This window comes from Polypterus senegalus, chromosome 3, assembly GCF_016835505.1.
Source record: "Polypterus senegalus isolate Bchr_013 chromosome 3, ASM1683550v1, whole genome shotgun sequence".
In the NCBI taxonomy this organism is placed as follows: Eukaryota; Metazoa; Chordata; class Cladistia; order Polypteriformes; family Polypteridae; genus Polypterus; species Polypterus senegalus.
Window position 1 is genome coordinate 167754430 of NC_053156.1, and position 19987 is coordinate 167774416.

Below are 19987 nucleotides of genomic sequence, written 5' to 3' on the forward strand. Positions count from 1 at the left end.
GCTTTATGTTCAAGACTACAAATGTAAGCAAGAGAGAGTGTAACAACATAGTGCACTACAGATATTGTTTCTGCTCAATACAACAGTGGTAGCAGTTTTAAGATTTGTTACTAAGCCTACTGCATTTAAAACGTGTTTAACCGAATGCTATGCAGATACTGTTCATAACTGATTGATCACCAAGCTTTTTGGTTTGACAGAGTTATGCAAAAATCACACAATGTGTGACAGCTTTTATCTCAGATGCTAATTTACAAATGTGCCATTTTGATTTCCTTGGCCACTTGTGGTTTGCTTTGTTACTCAAGTTCCACACCCTAAGGAATCAGAATCTCTTATAGCAATATATGTGGGTCAAGACTTTACTCTGGAAAGAGTATTATGCATTTGCACACCATAGTTGAATACAAACAAATATGTTGCTAGTTTAGTTTTGCAAATTATCTTAAAAAGATGCTTTTTGAATGTGGGTGTGGAAATCAAACATAGAAGATTATGCTAGTCTGGAGAAATATGCAAGTTCCTGTTGTGATTCTCCCTATTGCACCACTACAATGCTCAAAAGTGTAACAGTACTTTAGAAGTGAAAACTAAATAGACAGTATGGTGGTGTATCAGAACTTGACTGTGCTTGGACTCTAGTTTGATGTGTGGCTGAAGCCTTTCTTTTTGGTGTTTCCACATCCTCCTTGTGTTCATGTAGGTTTCCTCCAGGGGCTTAGAGACGCTGTTTGCAAATTTGAATGTCTTTCCTTTATACAGTAATGTACCCTGTTTTCTGTCTTATCCTGTTTTTTCACAACACTTACCATAGAGGTGTTTATGTCTATTTTAAAGAAAAGAGAAAATCACTATAAATATGGCACAAATAAATCTGAAGTTAATTTTCTAAATATATTTGATATCAATTCCGTATGTTTTGCTTTGATAATTCAGTTGCTATTAAAAAAGTCGCGTAGATGAACCAAAAGTTTAATAAAGAATTTTATTTTATTTAAACATTCAATACATTTAAAATAAACCTTGTGATTTACTTATCATTTAAAAAAGGGGGGAAACAACTTTTTCGTTACCTTGTACATGCTGCTAAATGCTAAGAACTTTAAATACAGCTTACAATTTTAAAATAAATGTCCATTATGTATAAAACAGCCATCAGCACTTGTTTGCCTTCCAAATTACACAGATTTTTTTCACTGACTCATCGATCTTTACTTTTGGGTAGACTGTCAAAGGATTCCCAAAGAAAAGGAAGTGGGATATCAATCCTAATGTCTTCTTCATGCACTTTAATGTATGGCTTCATATCATTTTTGAGATCTTGAAGATGATTGAGAAGGACCTGGTACACATATGTGTATTTTTCAATAATAAGGTCAATGATGTTTTGGATTTCTGAGGTAATGCGATCCAAAGAGAGACTATCATACACTTCCTGTAGTTGCTGCTTTGCTTGATTGCTATAATAATATGAATATCGCTTGAATAATTGCATATATTGGCTGATATTCTGTTGAGCAGTATCAGACAGATCGGTAATCAGCTGCTTTCCTCGGTGTCCTGTGTCTAAGAGAAGGTCTTTGGCATAGCTGAAGTACTCATTGCCATGTTCAAGCATGAACCTCTTTATCTGGTCAATGAAATTTGTGGTGTATTGTGCAACTTGCTCGATATACTTTGGTCCTTCCTCCTTCACATATTCCAAAGACTTCTGTAGTGAATTGATGATCTTTTCTTCAATTTCATAATACTTGACTGTCCAACCCACCATGTTGGCATCAAGATATTCTTCTCTCAGTGATTTCAGATAAAAACTGGCTTTCTCAAGATTTTCTAAAATGTACACAAGACCTGTCTTGGAAAAGCTGTAGAAGTCGGTAAAGTACAGTTTCATGTTTTCTAGGACCTCTATAATTTGCTCTGCTGTTGGTGAGTTGATGGCATCATTGTACATTCCCTGAAATTGGTCTTGGATGTCTTGAAGAGATTTTGATCTCATGTACTGAATCATTTCCTCAACTTTCTGAGTACAGGACTGCACACAGTCTTTCAGCTTTTGAAGCTGTTTTTCAAGATTGATTTTCCTGAGCTCTTTTGCTTGTTCAATCACATAATCCTGGACTTGCCTGAGAAACTGTTTAATGCTGTCTATCATCTCTTTACCTCGTATGATGTTATCTGTACCAGGAATTTCAAATTCCACACCTTCAATGTATTTCACAAGAGCTTCAAAATGCCTCTCGAGGGAAATTTGCTGCAGCATCTGGTCAATCATATAAGAGGCTTTGTTGAAAAGTTCTTGTCCAGTGTATTTCTCATTGAAACCAGGAATCTGGAATTTTGTCACCTTAAGGAATTTTATAGCAGCATCAATCAACTCCCTTATCTTGATCTGGTACAGTCTGACCATTTCACTGGTGGAATCATAAAATCGGAGTCTCAGGTCTTGCAGATCTATTTGATACATGTTGTAAAGTGCCCTTTTGTAGAGTTTATTTGTCTCATCTTTCATTTGGATGTAGTTTGAAGTGGTTGATTTCATGGTCTTCTGAAGCTTGTAATTTATAACATCAAGTGAAGACATGACTTCATTATGGAGAGAACTGATTGCATCCTGCGTTCTGTCCTTCACCTTAGCAGATGCCTGATTAATATCTAGTCCAAGTTGCTGACGGTGGTATTTGTTGATGCAGTTGTACACTGAAGAAGTCATTTGAGGTATTCTTTCTTTGAGACCTGTGAGCACATCATTTGCAGCATCAGCATTCCAAGTTACATGCATTTTCAAGTCTTCTGGGGTCTGAAGAGTCATTTCACCATCCAGCATTACCACATCTGTATTAGAGGACTGTGCAAAAATACACAAAAATACAATGTGAGTTAATAACAAAGCAAATATCGTACCCTGAAAGTGCAAACACAGTGTGTAAATGATGGTGACATTCTCATGTTACATGTTAGATTTCATGTGCTTTAATGTGTTAAGAAGGATTATAGACAATATTTCAAAGATATTTAAAATGGTATGCTTAAACTGTAATGTACAATTTAGCTAAATGAATAAAAGAGGAAGTGTTAGTAGAGAGTTGAGTTGCACAGTATGCCAGTAGTGAAAAAGTAACTAAAAACCCAATGTTTAAATTGGCATGGTACCAGCATTTTATTAATTTTTATTAATGGAATTAAATAGTATTCTACAAGCACCTCAGACATATATTAGTGTAAATGGACAACCCAAACTGCCTCACAATCCACTCTTCAATGCAATTTAACTTAATATTTATATAAGCACACTGAAAACTCCAAGGGGGATGCTCCTTGCTCATAATGATTTGTGGGGGGTGTGTGATTGTGTGGTGGAGCAGGGAGGTGCGTGTGTTTGCGGGCTGGAGGAAAGAAGAAGCTGCTGGTAGTTATCCATTATTTACTTCATATTAGTACCAAAGTCAAAATTTTAGTACTGATCCAACACTAGTACAGGCAGCATGCAGACGTTTAAACTAGCGATAATGAAACTTACCGCTGCAAAAATACAGCCTAGCAAGGTGAAAAGGGCAGAATTTTAAATGGTAAAATTGTCATTTTCTGGACTTTCCACATGCGTAAAAGTGAAGCTCTTGAACCATTGGTTACCTTTGTTCATGCACACATTGTGATCAGGTACTGATATGGTCTGTCAAAATGATATTGAACAGAGGGGGTCTAGGATTTTGCTTTGGCCCTGACAAGCTATAGAAAGTCAGTTTCAAGCATGAAGAAGAAGAATCAGGAAGGAGGAGAAGAAGGGAGAACCATAAAAACCCCTAAAGTAAGACTCAGAAATGTGACCTTAGGAGACTAAATCCCAAACACATTTGGTGTGTTGGCCAACATTACTTATGACAACTCCTAAAATATTCCAGGTTGTATTTATTGATTTGCCACAACCATTTAAATTTTTATTTGGTTCAACTTTTTAGCACAGTAAGGATGTTTAAGAATGTTAAAGACTATCATGACTGAATAAAAGAGCATTGCTTTTTCCCCTTGCTTGCATTTAATATTTGCTGTGTTCTACCTCCTGCAGTGCAAATGAATACGGAAAAGACATTCTCTAATAGGGAAAGAGAAATATAGTATCAGCCATGTGTTGGTGCAAAGCAAATCCATTTAGACCAAGGTTGCAAGTATATTATGGCTATGGGCTGTGTCTCCTTCCAGGCCAGGTGAGTGCAAGGATTAGCAGAACAACAGTTGGGGTTGAGAACATAGCAAACTTCAGAAACTTTCCATGATAAAACACAATGATAGATAGATAGATAGATAGATAGATAGATAGATAGATAGATAGATAGATAGATAGATAGATAGATAGATAGATAGATAGATAGATCTTCACTTTCAGATTGATTGATGATTCACAATGTCACCAAAATATTAAAAATATGCCTTCATTTCTGAATTCAAAATTCAATTTCAAAACTCACAGGGTAACGGCCATATACTCTTCCATGGATAGTTTCAGGTACTCTCTTCTCCAGAAGCAAACCCAGGAATCCAGAAGATGGGGAAGAAACTGAGGCTGTAACGATATCACTCCTGCCTTCATACCTGACACTGACATCAGTAAATGTTGGGCTTTTGATGTCAATACTCATTGTGTGTTGGGTCCCACTAAAAATGGAAAAAGTATTTTAGCAAAGAAAGTGAATAAGTACTGGCAAGATCGATCTATGAACTAACCTATACAACAAATACAAATTCAGAATATGTGTTATGTAAACAGTATTGTACCTTGAATTTGGATTTGCTTGTCGTTTCATTCTGAAAAAAAGTGAAAGATAATGATAAGTCGCATACTGTACCAGTTAAGTTATTGTGTTATACAACGTGCTGTATTTATTTAACAGCTGTGTGGTATTGTTCTGTATGAACAGTAATATATAAAGCAGATTGCAAGCATTTTTCATTCCTTTAACTATTTTGTCCACATATCAATGCACAAAGCAAATTACACAGAACCTCACCGATTCGGAATGGCATACTGATGTTTTCCATCGATGCTGAAGTCACTGTGGGCGAAGGTGCACTTTCCAATTAGGTTTAAAATCTCATTTTCATAACTGGCAGTTGTTGTTGCTGTCATAAATAATAATATTACCGTATTAAAAAGTGTCAATATTGCACAACATTTACAATAATACATGCATATAATTATATAACATATAAAGGAAAAACATCCAAGATAACAAAATACATCAATAAATTACCTACAATATTAATAGTCAAATGGTAATCTTCATATTTTATGTTCTTAATTGATTGTTTACAATGCTCAACACGCAAGCCTTATTCAATGCAGCAATAACAAAGGCTCACTTATCACTGGGACTCTGAGCACAAGGGGTTTCTTTCCAGGAGGAAGATGGCCTGCTAAAGGATAAGCTAGTCTTGGTTACATTATATTTCTGTTATTTGTTGTATACTTTTTCTTGTATAGGCTCCTACCTTGCATCAGATGTGCAGATTGAAATGATTGGAGTATGCTATCTTTAGATTTAACATGTTGATTGACACTGCTTGGTTAGATAGCTAACCCTACATATTTGTATTGGACTAAACAGGATAGGAAAATCAATTGTTTTCTACTATTCACATTTTTTATAATATGAAAATATCTAACATGGTAATAGCATCATATGGAAATTTAAAAATTGATATTTGGTCATTAGAGTACTACGTTTCTGGGGTGATAATATGTTTACTAAATTGTTAATATGAATAATGAATGAGCATATTGTCAGATTAATGCACACTGAACATCCAAATAATTCTTGCAAAAAATATAAAGATCAATATAAAGTTCAACATAATGTCTAAAGTAATTAAGTACAAAATGAATTACTTTGTAAGAGGAATACATTCATCATGAAGAATTCCACTGCAATTAATGCTGAGATTGGCCATATTGCCAACACCCTGTACTTATGATTGAGTAATCTTCTTACCTTCAAGGTCATATTCCAGGAACATTACTGTTGAACTGCATGTAGATTTGATTGAAGACTCCAGGACTGAAGTTTTGTTTGCTATACTTGCAGTCCAGGACATGGTATAAATGGGTGAGGCAACTTTAACACTGGCAGAAAGCGTTCCGAATACAGGAATGGCAAGTCCAGCAGGTAAAGCAAATGAAATTTCTGGAATGTCAATTTTCTGCTCAGGGATTGTGATTGTGGGCAGATCAAAGTTGGCAATTTGATTCACTGCATTATCTAACTGAATTGTATGACTGCCAATACTGAATGATTTTGGAAGAGTGAATGAAGAGATTCCAACAGCAAAGTCAGGGACCTTCACTGACAGTTGGGGTAACTTGGTTTCTAAATCTTGAAGGTACCGTGTAGCAATATCAACTTTAGGAAATTTAATTTTTGGCATATATGGCAGAATCACATCAAAAGACAGTGTGCTTATCTTCTTAGGAAGTTTCATCTTCTTGAAATCAATGGTATATTGTGGCATCTGCAGAGTTGTGAAGGGAATTTTATAAGATGGTATCTCTATAACTGATGGCACTGACACTTTGTCTGGGATTTTAAAATTTTCAGTGGGAATGTCAATCTCTCTTATCTTCTGAGGCAGTTTTTTAATCCATTTTGGAACTTGAAGAGTCACCTCAGGAATATTAAGTGTAATACCATCAGGCAAAACACTGATTGGTAGGGGGAAGAAATAGCCATCATTATTCTTCGTGTATATGAGAGATGTGGAAGCATTCAGGTATTGCAGCTTCTCCTCACTGGTTGTAAGGTCAAATTTCAAGATACTCCACAAGCTCTTGTCATAAACTGGGACTGTAATTGCTTTAAGGAATGATGCATGGCCTTGAACAGACCCACTGGCATCAACGTGTATCTCTTTTTTATCATTTGACAGACTCACATCATGCGTCAGAATATTGAATACCATTTGTTCCTTGCCATTCCAACTAATCTTCTGAAGATCTGGGTTGACATTCAGAATTACAGACTGGAAGAAGTTTGATTCTTTGAAATAGCTGTTAGGTTGGGAAATATCAATTTGCACATGAGCTGCTAGGCTAGAAGGAACCAGTTCAAATGTTGCCCTGGTGAAATGTTGCCCCTTGGTGTTGAACCTGCTACATGTGGCCTCATTATTGGAAGAGTAGTTCAACAATGCATATATGCGGCGGAGTGATGCCTCAAGAGCCATATTTTCATTTAATTCAAAGTTTAGAATTCTTTTCTTATTGGAATCAGCTTTGAGTTTTCCTTCAGTCTTCATGGTTGACCGTAGACCATTTGAATTCAAGTAGGTGTTTGCCTCATTATTGAAGTTTCCAGATATTTTGTTCATCTTTGTGTAGGTTCCATCAATTTTACCTTTGGTTGAAGATTCAAGAGAGATGTATGAAGTGAGCCCTTCTAGTGCAAGATTGTGTTCAATTATTCCTTCACCTTTGGCATCGATTTGAGGTACATTGAAATTATATTTAACATTAATCTTTGAAGCTACATTAGGTTTAGACTTGCTGTTTCCATTAAGATCCTGGTTGAATTCAAGATTGAGCATAGGTAGCTTAACTTGAACATTGGTGGTTACTGTGGCCTCCATGCTTTTCTTTGTAAGGCTAACTGTACTGTCATGCGTACCAGCAATATTGTTGTGGGTTGCAGATAAGGCAGTGGCCAGTTTAAGACCCCTTTTCCTTGTTAGGCCTGTTGTGCCTTCAAGTTTGAAGTTCAGGATATCAAAAGCAGAAGATGAAGAAAACCCTAGGCGACCAATGATGTCAGATTGATTATAAAGTCCTGCATTGGCATTTACAGTTATCACTGTTGATTTTAATGCAAACTCATAAGTAAGGTTTCCCATGGCAGGTATTCCAATAGAGTTTTGTAAGTGGGGAAGTTTGAATTTAGGAAGTGTTAATTTACGTAGCGTTGCAGGTACATGGAGAATCGGGAGTTCTAAAGAGGGAAGGACAAGGGTATACGATGGCATGGAAAATCCAATCATTGGCACTGTCAGGCTAGGAGTCTTTACTTCCTTGGGTATAATAAAACTAAAAGCAGGCAACTCAGCAGTAAATTGAGAAACTTCAATATTCAGTACTGGTACTGTATATCCTGGAATTTTGAAGATTCTGGGAAGCCTGTTGGCAGATGTATCTATTTTAAATCTGTCATACTGCTCTTTGGCTTTGTTGTATGAATCCGTCATAAATTTGACTGCTTTATCTCTGCCAACTTCAAACTTATAGTTGAAAGCTTTGATCTCATCATTTATCATTTTATAGAGTGGTTCCAAGTTAACTGGAATTGAATGCACATCCTTATTCTTTTCATACTGAATCTTAAATATCAAGTCAAAAGACTGCTTTGGAGACAACAGATAATCCTTTAAACCCATGTCCTGCCACAAGGAGACATCATGAACTGCTGGAATAGTGACAGAAATATATGGAACTGTAATATCAGGAATGCTGATAGGAACATTTAAAAATTCAAGGTTTCCTTCACCATTCATTGCCAAAAAAACCCCAACATTGTTTTCATTGTTGCTGATAGTAGCATTGTGAAAATATCTGTACTGGTTAAAACGAGCTCCAGCTATCCAAATAAACTGCTGAACTCTTGAGTTTAGGGTGAGCTCATAGTTGTTCTGAAGGTCAATTTTGCCAGTAAGCTTCAATGGAAAACTAATTTTTGTATTTGCATTGTTGTTGACAGTTAGGGAAATTTCAAATGGCTGTACCAAGAAATTGAACGAATTGATGATTTTTCCTGTCGCTCTTCCATTTAGCTCAGTATTGTGATTTGCTTTCACTTCTAGCTTCAGGTCTGATGCCAGTGCTTTTGCACTCACCTCCAAAACACTGCTCTTAATCTGAGGTGCTTCTACTTCTGTTCTAAAATCAAAATTTGCATTACCCAGAATGACTGATTCAGCGGTAAGAACATTCTTCATCTTCAGGTATTTGCTGTTGGTCTGACTAGTAAAAGAAAGTTTGGCTTGCTGAATATTAATGTTAAAGTCAAAGTCACTATTGTGTGTAAAATCATCTGATAAGTCCTGAATTGACCATTTTCCACTTCCAGTATTGACAGTTTTCAAAGAAATAATTCCAGATTCCAAACGAATAAGGGTGTTTTGCTGCAGAGAGGTCTGGCTAGATAGATCTGCTTCAGGGAGATTTAAATTATGTGAGTAGCGGGACTGTGTTTCAAATTCAATTCCACTCTGCATTTTGAGACGAGATTTGCTGTTTGCTTCAGCAGTGTAGGCTTTAGTAGTTGCCTTTGCTATTGTTTCACTTGTGCCCTCCACGGATGTGCCCAGAAAACTTAAGGCACTGTTGTGATCAAATGAGAAGGCTTTGTGGTTGACCTTAATGGTGTCCGTTAGCCGTAGGCTCTTCATTTTAGGAGCAGAAAGACGAGCATTAGCATCCAAATTGAAAGCTAAGTAACTAAACGTAGATGTGGCTTGAGAGGTAACCGAGGCAACAAACTCAGGATTTCTGAGATTTGTTGTGGAGTTCCAGACTTGTGCACTTGTTGTAAGGGAGTACACAGGAGATTTAATTTTGAATTCACCATATAGTTTGCCAAAAACAGGAACACTTATGTCGTGGGGTATACTAGGTAAATGGAATTCAGGAATCTGGAGCTCCGAAAAGCTAAAGCCATTCAGGTCCAATTTTGGAACTGTTAACTCAGGAAAACTTATTTCAGAAAGCCTTATCTCTGGAAACGTTAATTCAGGCATATCAGATAAATAAGCTAGCTTAAGCTCTTTGAAATAAGCTTCGGGTTCAGGTAAATTAAGATGAAAATTGCTGATGCGCTCCAGGATTTTTATAATTTCCTTTTTAATCTCATTCAGATCAATAGTGTATGAGGGGACTTCGTAAGTGTTCAAAACTGTAAAGGCAGGAATTGTAAATTTCATTGGAATTTGGATATCTCCTAGCTTTAGTAGGTTGAATTTCACAGATGGTACACGTAGGTTTGTAAACGGTAGAATAAATTCAGGTGTCAGGAATTCTGCTCTCTTCAGGGCATTGAGACTAATTTCAAATGCAGGAATTCTAATTGAGCCAATCTGCATTTCTGGAAAAGTGAAACCCTCCTCAATAGCTTTCTTGATATTGCTTAAAAGATTCTGTGCATTGTATTGCTCTGCTAGGTCCTTGAAGGTTTTCTGAGCCACGTCCCACTGATCTGCAAGGTAGTTTACCATCCTGTTGTATAACTCACTTGCCCGTTGTAAATAATACTTAAGCTCTCTCTGAACGTCCATTGTGCTTATTCTGTGCCGAAGATCTTCCAAGTACTCCTGTGCTCTTTTTTTAATTTCTGAAAAAGCTGTTGAATCCAAGAGATCCCTCAACCAGTTAATTATTTCTGAAATTCTAGTATCTGATATCTTTTCCAATTGGGAATAAGCAGCTGCTTGGACATCCTTCACAAACTGCCTTGAAGCTTCAATCTTCTGCGGTATCTCCAAAGCTTTGATCTGTTCATTCATGTACCTTGTTGCGTCACTAATTTTTTTATTTGTGTCATCAACAAACTTGTTATAGTCAAATGCTCTAATACTCTTTAGAAGGACATCAATATATGAATTAAGCTGGTCAATAAACTGTTTGTAGTCTCTCTCTTTTAGCCATTTAATAGTGTTCTCCAAGTATTGCATTATTGCATCAATAGTGGATTTAATATCAATGCGTTTTAGGGAGTTCACTGCTGACTGCACAGTTTCCTTTATTTTGTACTGTTCAGCAAGAATCACGGCTTTGTCCATAAGGGTCTTCAATTTTTGTTCCACTTCATATTTAACAAGGAGCTGCTGAAGTTTCACAAAGGCACTGTTGATCTTTTCGGTAATTTCATAATCCTCTATTGCATTTAAAAGCATGTCTTTGACAGCATCCAACATTTTCTTTACTTCTTCCATATCAAAAGTAATTTTTAAACCATCAATAGCTTTCTCGATGTTCATTGACTTGATCAGTGATTTAAGGTCATCCAGTGTTTTCTGGGCATCAAAGTTTTGAATTAGGCGTTTCAAATTTTCTAGCAACTGGTAAAACTCTGCTTTTATTTGATATTTAGCATCTAGGTTTTGAAGCCAGGCAGCACTGCTACTCTTTAGTTTTTCCAGGTCATACTTTTGAATGACATCTTGAATAGCATTTATACTGTTCAGGGTTGTTTTAGTGATCTCATATTGCTGGTCGTATGCCTTCAGTTGTTTCAACATTTCTTTGCTGACATTTTCAAAATATGGAATCAGACCTTCATAGCCTTCTTTTAGCTTCATTTTAAGGCTTTCTAAAAACTTTTCAAGCTCAGTTAGAGCATCTTCATACAAATTCTTGATGTTTTCCAGAACTTTCTCAAGGTCTTCAACAGTGACAGCATATTCTTTAGTGAAGGCCATCAACTGCTCTTTAGCTTCCTGAACCTTTCTTTCCAAATCGATGCTATTGACATAGTCATTCAGCTGTTGTGGAAGCTTATCCATATTGTTTCTGTACTTTTTCAATACTTCATTGATATTCAGACTCTTCAGGTATTTCTGCAGAGATTCAAGAGCTGTGACAAGGGTTGCTTTTATTTGATCAAATAACGCAGGAAGACTTTGTAGAAATGGAAGTTCAAATGTGTGCATGTCCTTGTTTTTATCATATTTCAGGAAACCGGAGATGACAAATTCTTGAGGCTGGCCACTTAGATCACGGGAAAATCTATTAGATTCTGTGAACTTGTTGAGAATGTCAGTTGAGATTTGGCCACTAAGTTCCACACCTGCCTTTTCTGGATTATTATAAGCTGTAATATCTTGACTGTAGATGTGATTGTTTAACTGTGTTTTCATCTTCCAAAGGCCTGTTTGTTCTGATGGAGTAAACAGTCCAGTCAATTTATTTTCAAGCAGTGTGTTTGCTGACAAACGATTTTCAAGGTTATGTGTTGTTGATCCCCTGTAGTCATGTGAGTAGGTGAAAGCCAAAGGTTCAGCCTTCATTAGGAATTTACTGTATAAATTTCCATTGTGATCGCCGTATAGATATAGGCTTCCATCACCATTAGTGATAGCATCAACAGAAATAGTAAATGGCAGGAAAAGTGTGCGTATAACATTTTCAAAACGGAGAGCTTTAGATGTTAGTCGAGTGGCACTGTTGAATTTGCCTGAAAGTCCAGCAATCTCAAGCTTGGCAACATTGGAGAGTTGCGCTCCTTGGACTCTGCCCGTGGTACTAGCTTCCCAAAGACCAGTGAGTTCAGCATAAGTGATTTTGTATGTATGCTTCACCTCTTGATCTTTCCCATAAGCTCCTTTCATATTTCCTGTAAGACTCAGCTTGTAAGGCTCAAGTTTAAATTGACCATCATTGTTTAGGTCAGCCCCAAGCAGCTTCAGATCATTGTTCACAGTCAGTGAAACTATGAAAGGCTTGATATTAAAATTAACATCATGTTTATAGGCGTTAGCAGGGCCAAACATGTTGTCTGTTTTTGATCTGAAAGCAATTGTCCACAGTGCAATGTTGAGGGTATGTGTATGTTCAATCTTCATTTTGTTATATGATCCCATCATGCTGTTTGAAAATGCCAGTCCTTCCTTATTCACTTTCATGTTCATTAGGTTCCTGCTGCTTACATCCATAATGTTAATCTTATGTACAGTGTTCATGGATATTTCTGTTGATAACATCTTTCCATCAACTGAAAGTTCTATTGTGTTACCAGAGGAGCTACCTTTTGAAGATAAGCTGAGTGTTGCACCAGAAGCATCAATTCTTGAATTAAACTGCTCCTCAAATGTCACAATTCCACACTGAATGTTAGTTGTTGCACTAGTAACCAAGCCATTTTGATTAAGCGCTGCAGTAGCCTTATGAGCACCTCGGCCTGAATCAACATTGAAACGTCCGTCTGCATTCATCTCTATGCCATTTTCATTAACTGCACCAGTTGTAAGAAGATACCAACGACTTCCATAATATTCTGCTTGAGTTTCAGCTCTTAGTGTTGCTGCTTGATAAGACAAAGCTATATCAATTTTGTTATTGCCAGATATACGATAAAAATTTCCTCTTGAATCTGATTTTAAAAGCAGCTGTGCATTTTGGAAGTTTACTTCACCGATATGTTGCAGAGCACCATTGGAAATGTCAGTCGTAGATTTTATTAAAAATTGTCCATTTATATAATTTATAGCTAACCTATTACTTCCTAACAACAGAGAAGAATCAAGGTTTGTGGTTATTTCTCCTCTAATGTCCAGGGTGTTTATATCAAATGTAAACCGGTTGTTGCACATGACTTTGCCATATAATTCTCCAACCATCACTTTGCCATCTGTTATCTCTTCATATACAAGCATATTTTCCTTTAGGGTCAATTTGCCATTTGAGGACCCTGATGTTCTCATGCCCAGAATGCTTGATGCTTCAAAGTTAAAGTTGCTTGTTCCACTGTACTCTGGGACTGATGTAGAAAATTCGATGTAACTAAAGGATGCATCAAGTAGCCCATGATGTAGCGATCCATTTATAGAGTAGGTAGCAGAGTCTGTAGTGACCTGGACTAATCCAGCACCTATAGAAAAAACACACAAGTACATAATTAATCATTAAATCATACAATAAATGTGATTAAATTGCTCCTTTTACAACCAACTGTGCCATAGCTGTGTGTTTTTTTTTTCTAGGTAATTTCAAAATCAGTATGTTATTCTTATTGTTAGTATTTCTAGGAAATTCATAAATATTTGCTTCCTTCACCATTGCTTTAAATGCTTACATTTCTTTTGCTGTTTTCTTTCTAATTAACCTTCTATAGGGTGCATTACTGTAATTGCATCCAAATGCTGATCATTACCAATGAGCAGTGCAGACATGGCTCAAAGTAACATTGAATACTAAAGAGGAGAGATGACTTCCATGTCATTTTCACATGTCTGCTCATTAAGAAACGTTTCTTATAAATTACCAGACAAGTAAAAATGACACAGATATTTGCTCCCCTGCAGCATTAAGTGTTTTCAGTATTTGGATACAGTTAGGGCAGCAAACACTGCAGATCAGAATGAATTAAATGAAAATGGCAAAGAGTAAGAGAATGGGTAAAAGAAGGGTAGCTCATTAAACGATCAAAAGTAAAAATGATGAACTGATAGTGAAACTGATTACGAACAGCCTCCAGGACTGAACTTGAAAACCACTGGTCTATAGAAACAACCTGTAAAGTTATACACTTTCAGACATCTTTTACAATTTTTAAGAATTACTGGTACAATCTAAATTACTTCATGCCTATGTTAAATCCAAAACACTTTTTATTTAATATTAAGAATAAATAAAGTTCATCTAGAAGACTTTTTTCTTTTCCACTTTGTTGCTGAGTGTAATTGAGGCCCAATGGTACAATACCATTTTTACATATGTACAATTTAGAAAATGTAAAAGAAAATGTATAAATAATTCTTAAACCTTATTTTCTGCAGATAGATATGTTTCTTTCACAAACATGAAAATTGCATTTTTACCTTTAATGTTGTAGGAAAGAAGATCAACCACAGATTTAGCTTTCACTTCATAATTAGCAAATAAGTATGGGCTTTCTAATGTTTGATTTCCCCCAGTTATGGAAGCACTCCAGTTGTAAACATTGCTGGTTACTGCAGTGGAAAACTCAGCAACACCAAGAAGAGGAATGCTGACTTCATATGTTTCTGGAATACTGAAGGCTGGAATCTTTCTTGTTGTTGCAGGTATACGGATTCCTAGGTTTGGAATGACTACAGGAGGTGTAGACAAGGAATCCGGTATGTTCAACTCTTCTGAGGTTTTACCTCCAAAAGGCAAAGGGATCTTAAATGTTAACTTGTCTTTATTGAACTGGTATCTTGATAAACTATTACTAGAAAAGAAAGGAAAACGTGTTTATTATCTGAACTTTTTTTTCTTAATGTGCAGTACAAATAATTTTTTTAGGTTCTTACGTCTTTAGATACAGTTGCTCTGGGAGTTCAGGCAAAGTCAAGTCTTGAGTACTGCGCCTGCTTCGAAGCTTTTCAACGTAAGGATATTCTTTTGCAATTCTATCCAGCCAGATGTTACTTGCCTGGTCAATTGAAAACAAAAATATTATGTCACACTTATGGAAACAAAAAGGAAGTGTATTAAACAGGAACATTTATGAAAAGAGTTGATTGAATGTGAAATCAACTTTTAAGTCATAAAGCTTAAGTAACAAAACATAAAAATGTCCAAAAGAGGCATAAGAACGTTTAAAGTTTTAGTAAGTAAGTGTGTCTTTTCTTGTCCAATACATTTTGCACGCTATCATCTTTTAAATAATACAGCTTTGCAAGAAAATCTATATGGCTTTAAACAACCAGTGACTGAACTTATTAACCTTAACCATCGCTTTAGGCAAACAATTTTTAATAGAACATTACATTACAATTGTCAAAACATTGACTCTGTTTCAGCCCAGCTGTCACAACAACTAAACCTGAACTATATTCAGGCTTGAGTGGTGAAGAAGATCCTTGAAGACTAAACCAGAAAATCTTTATTTGGAAGTAATTAGATTATTACAATATTTTGTTTAAAATGGAAGAATAAAATGGAAGAAAGTCAAAGTAGAAATGAATGAAAATGTCAGTCTGTGCTGAAATACCGTTAAAATGTCTACGATGTAGAAAAGATGTAGGAACAGATGGCAATAGGTATGGTAAGGCACTATACGCAAGGAGACAAAAAAAGGAAAGAACAACAAAGTGAAAGAGCACTTTACTTAATAAAAAGAATAAATTGTAATATCCAATTGTGTAACCTGAAAAGTGCGTAATAGTATAATGGCAGATTCTTAATCTGTTCTACTAATGCTGAATGAAGAAATAAGAATGAAATTGTTTTACATTTTTATCATATGTACTGTGTTTATATGAACTGTTGTAAGGGATTAAATAAAGTATGAGAAATTTTGATAGTATCATCACCATCCATCCATTTTCTAAACCCTCTTATCCAGAGTGGGGTTGTAGGGAAGGTGGAGTCTATCCCAGCAAGCATTGGTCACAAGACAGGAACAATCCTTGAGCATCAGTCCATCACAGAGTGGTTAGCATCACCAGTCTACCTAACTTGCATGAGTTTGGACTGTGGGCTGAAACTATTATCATCATCTAGGTCTGAAATTTCTTTGCCAAGTAAAGGAGATACTAATCAAATGACCTTATTGAATAGGTTGAGGGTTTTGTAAGAAGCACACATGGATACCCAGATCCTAAAATCATCTCACTGGGAGACCTGGACAAAAAGCTGTGAAGTGGTGTGAGCTTTAACACCTGAGCTATGGTCACCTGCTGCTCTCCAAACCTTAACAAATTGGGAGAGTTCAGTAAATATTTGGGTGACAGAGGTTCCACTCTGTAATTCTCTGGACACATCTAAATCTCTATGTCAATTAATTATATCCTTATACTAGAAAGTCTTTGTTAGGAAAAACTTTTTGTTTCTCACCTCAATAGATTTGGAGACAATATGGCGAAGTTTCATGTCCGTTTTGGCCACCTTTTGGTCCAGAATGTCATCTGCATATTTCTGCAGTGTACTTTGATATTCATCAAAATTTGGGAGGAGTTCTTTTAGGTTAGATTTTATATCAGATTTTGTTTCAACTTCAACCTTGTCTTTATCTGTACAAATTATAAAAGCAAAAGTATGAGAATGGATCAATGACTAAATGCATTCACTTTCCTAATATTTTAATTAATATAAAATGTTATATGAAAAGGTTCTGTACATTATTTAATATTCATAGATAATGGTTATACTGAAAACGTTAACTGGCTGATTGGCCTGCAATCCAAAATTAAAGTTTATTGTACATTTCCAAATGCATTAGATAGGAGTGTCCCACTTATGTACTTTAAAAGTATTTGTGTTGTGTTTTAATAGTTATGAACTGTGTATGTACTTACACAGAAACTAGTTTTTTAATAATAAGAATCATTTGCTAGTATCGTTGTGTCAGAATTAGATAAAAGTATGGATATGTATTTAACAATTCCAAATGTAGGGATTCGCAGTCAACCAAAGTGGAGATGCATTTATCAGTAAAGGATGGTGTCTGAAGCACATCTATATATTTACACTCATTATGGCGTTCTCAAAATTTATTTAAATATATTTGCACACAAGCTGTGAACATCATCAAACCAAAAACACTAAGCCAATTCAAATGTTTGTCTGATACTTTCAAGAGCAATGTTAAGACATTCACAGATTTGGATTACAATATGTGGGAAATTAACCAAACCAACATCAAGGTCAACATTTTACACTGTCCTTCTAAACATGCAAAATATTAAAAAATGCTGTGAATATCTTTTGCATTTTTGATTTTTATTATAACTACAATTCTTACAAGTGATTAGTCAAAGAAACAACAGAAGCCTACCATATCTGAAGACAACAGTCTGTAAAGTGGAAGAATGTGGAAGGTTGGAGGATGCCTCGAGCTGTACAGTTAACGCATTTAAAAACTTAATGGTGGCACTGCTCTTAATATCAACTTTCATGCGAGGCATGGTGAGCTCGGCTGAAAGCATTCCTTCGTTCTTCCCATCATATCTAAAACATAAAACATTAAAAATGACTCTTTAAAGCTGGCATAAGTAAGTATGAATCATATCAAGTTTTTGCAAAGGTAAAATTCTGAAACATGCATTGTTTATTTATATAGATATTGTTAAATACAATATATGGATGCAATATTATTTTGTAGTCCTTACAATACAATACTAATGTTAGAAAAAAAAATTGTCAAAAAATGGATACTTAAGAAAAAAGGTTTGGCTAAGGAACACCTTTTAATATAATTTACCTGGCACGGCCAACAAGGCTGAGTTCAGTTTTTTTTTTGTTTGAAAGCCCAAGATCAAGTACAAAGGTTCTTTTCCCCTTCATCATTCCTTCTTCACTAACCCCTAGATTCACTCCAACTTCGATATCACAATCTGGGATCTGAAGGTCACCGGTCACTGTCATCTTATTTCTGTTGAATTTCAGGGTAGCTGCAAGCTCTGAATCTGGTGTTCCTTTGCAAAGAATAAGGCAAAATATTGATTTTCAATGAACCCTATTTCTTCACCACTGCAGAATTGGTTATTACAAACATATTTCAGGACAATCATAACATTTATGTTGTATGCTCTATAACACAATTTAGCTGAATAACATACCCTCTGCTTTAAGAATAAACCTCACAGTATCCACTTTGTCACGATCTTCCTTCAGCAATTCATAACCAAGAGTAGCAGAATATTCTGAAACCTCATTTGTAGGACGGATCTCTAATGCAAACCTAAAAAGAGCATTAATCCAGTGTAATACTTTGTATTTTGCAATTTCCTGGACTTTTAAATTATTGTAAATACATTTCTACAAAGTACAAACTAATGATTTGTTTTACTTAATTCAATGGTGCAATTTGTAAGAATTGAAAAACTCTACTGAACAATGTCAGTTTTCTTCTCCATCACAGGGTGTATGTAAACAAAGATGTACAATTGCATATGGGAGCAGTTTAGCACCATTGATCTTTATGTGAAAGTAGCATATACACGGGGAAACCCAATGCCTACAACTCATATTTCTATTTAGGAAATAATGTTGTCATTTGCTCTGAATATCTATGTGGGATGTGAATCACATTGAAATAAAATCAATAATTTACCATAGTACATGAACACAATGACATACCTAGTTTCACCTGTTAGTGGAAAGTAAGGTGCTTCATATGTAGTGCTGGCATTGGAGTAAAGTACAGAACTGCAGAATTGTAGACCATATAACACAGGGTAGCATGACTGTTTATCCACCCTCCCTTCCACAATTGGTGGAACTGTTTCAGTTTGACTTGAGGACACAGAGAGTAACCGGTTGCTGTAATTTAAGAAAGAAAAAATATGAAATGTAATTTATTTCTTCTGGAAGATGTATTAATGTATTAAATGTATGTATTTAATGTATTAAAGACTTTCTTACTGAGCTATAGTTGCATAATCTCTAACAACCTCTCTCAAAAGTATGTTGAAACTAAATTATCAAGTTTTCTCTGATATTTCCCTTTGAAAATCAGAAACTATATCGTAGTAGTTGCTTATTACTGTAGCAGCTTCTTAAACGTCCTTCCATGATTATGGATATATTATGAAGTCACTATGTAGACACCCTTCAAGTAAAGTGTTACTGAAATTTGTCACATTATAGTAATGTTCTCTATTCATGGTTAAGTAATCTGTAAAAAAGCCACCACTTCAAATATATCAGTGCATGCTAATTCAATCAAGCTAAAATTGATATCGAATTTGGACATTGTGAATCGAAATTGAATCAAATTGGGACATCAGTGCTCATACCCATCCCTTTTCCTGAATACACAAAATTAAAAATGAATTCATCAGACAGAAGTAAACTAACAGACCACCAAGAATGCCAGCTCCATGCTGATTGCTGACATGCTTAATTTTTTACAGTACCTGTGATTTCGTCAGCTTGTAAGTGTTTAAAGATGATTTGAGTGGGACGATCACTGTGAAATTTGTATATAGAAACCCGAGAACACATTTTGTGTTTGATTTCCATAAAGGAAATGTGTCTGACATGGTGAAATATAGAATAGTAAAAGGCACAGCCTCAACAATGTGGTAGAGGAGGCTATAACAGAATATTTCTGGAAAGCCACATTTGCTATGCCATGCTTAGGGTTTTCTCAATAGAAATAGCTTACAATACTTTACATTTACAACATGGTCCTTTGGTTTACTGTTACATAATAATTTTTAGAAGGAACTACAGTAAACACCTTTACAGGCCTTTAAATACGAAACTGGGATTTTCTTCAGTGGGACTGATCTTAAGTAAAAACAGGAATTTTGCCTAGTAATGTAG

General features: G+C 35.6%; 1 protein-coding gene across 1 annotated transcript in view; it reads right to left on the minus strand.

Moving 5' to 3' along the window:
* Positions 1–1034: 1034 nt before the first annotated feature.
* Positions 1035–19987, minus strand: part of apoba (apolipoprotein Ba) — a 34234-nt gene continuing 15281 nt past the window's right edge. The window contains exons 19-30 of the mRNA XM_039748197.1: positions 18797–18979; positions 18277–18398; positions 17919–18132; positions 17493–17665; positions 16553–16728; positions 15025–15146; positions 14569–14942; positions 5988–13619; positions 5007–5118; positions 4774–4803; positions 4467–4653; positions 1035–2848 (exon numbers count right to left, since the gene is read on the minus strand). Of these exons, the coding sequence (XP_039604131.1) occupies positions 1202–2848; positions 4467–4653; positions 4774–4803; positions 5007–5118; positions 5988–13619; positions 14569–14942; positions 15025–15146; positions 16553–16728; positions 17493–17665; positions 17919–18132; positions 18277–18398; positions 18797–18979 (10972 nt within the window). The 3' untranslated portion in view covers positions 1035–1201. The remainder of the gene's footprint in view (positions 2849–4466; positions 4654–4773; positions 4804–5006; positions 5119–5987; positions 13620–14568; positions 14943–15024; positions 15147–16552; positions 16729–17492; positions 17666–17918; positions 18133–18276; positions 18399–18796; positions 18980–19987) is intronic.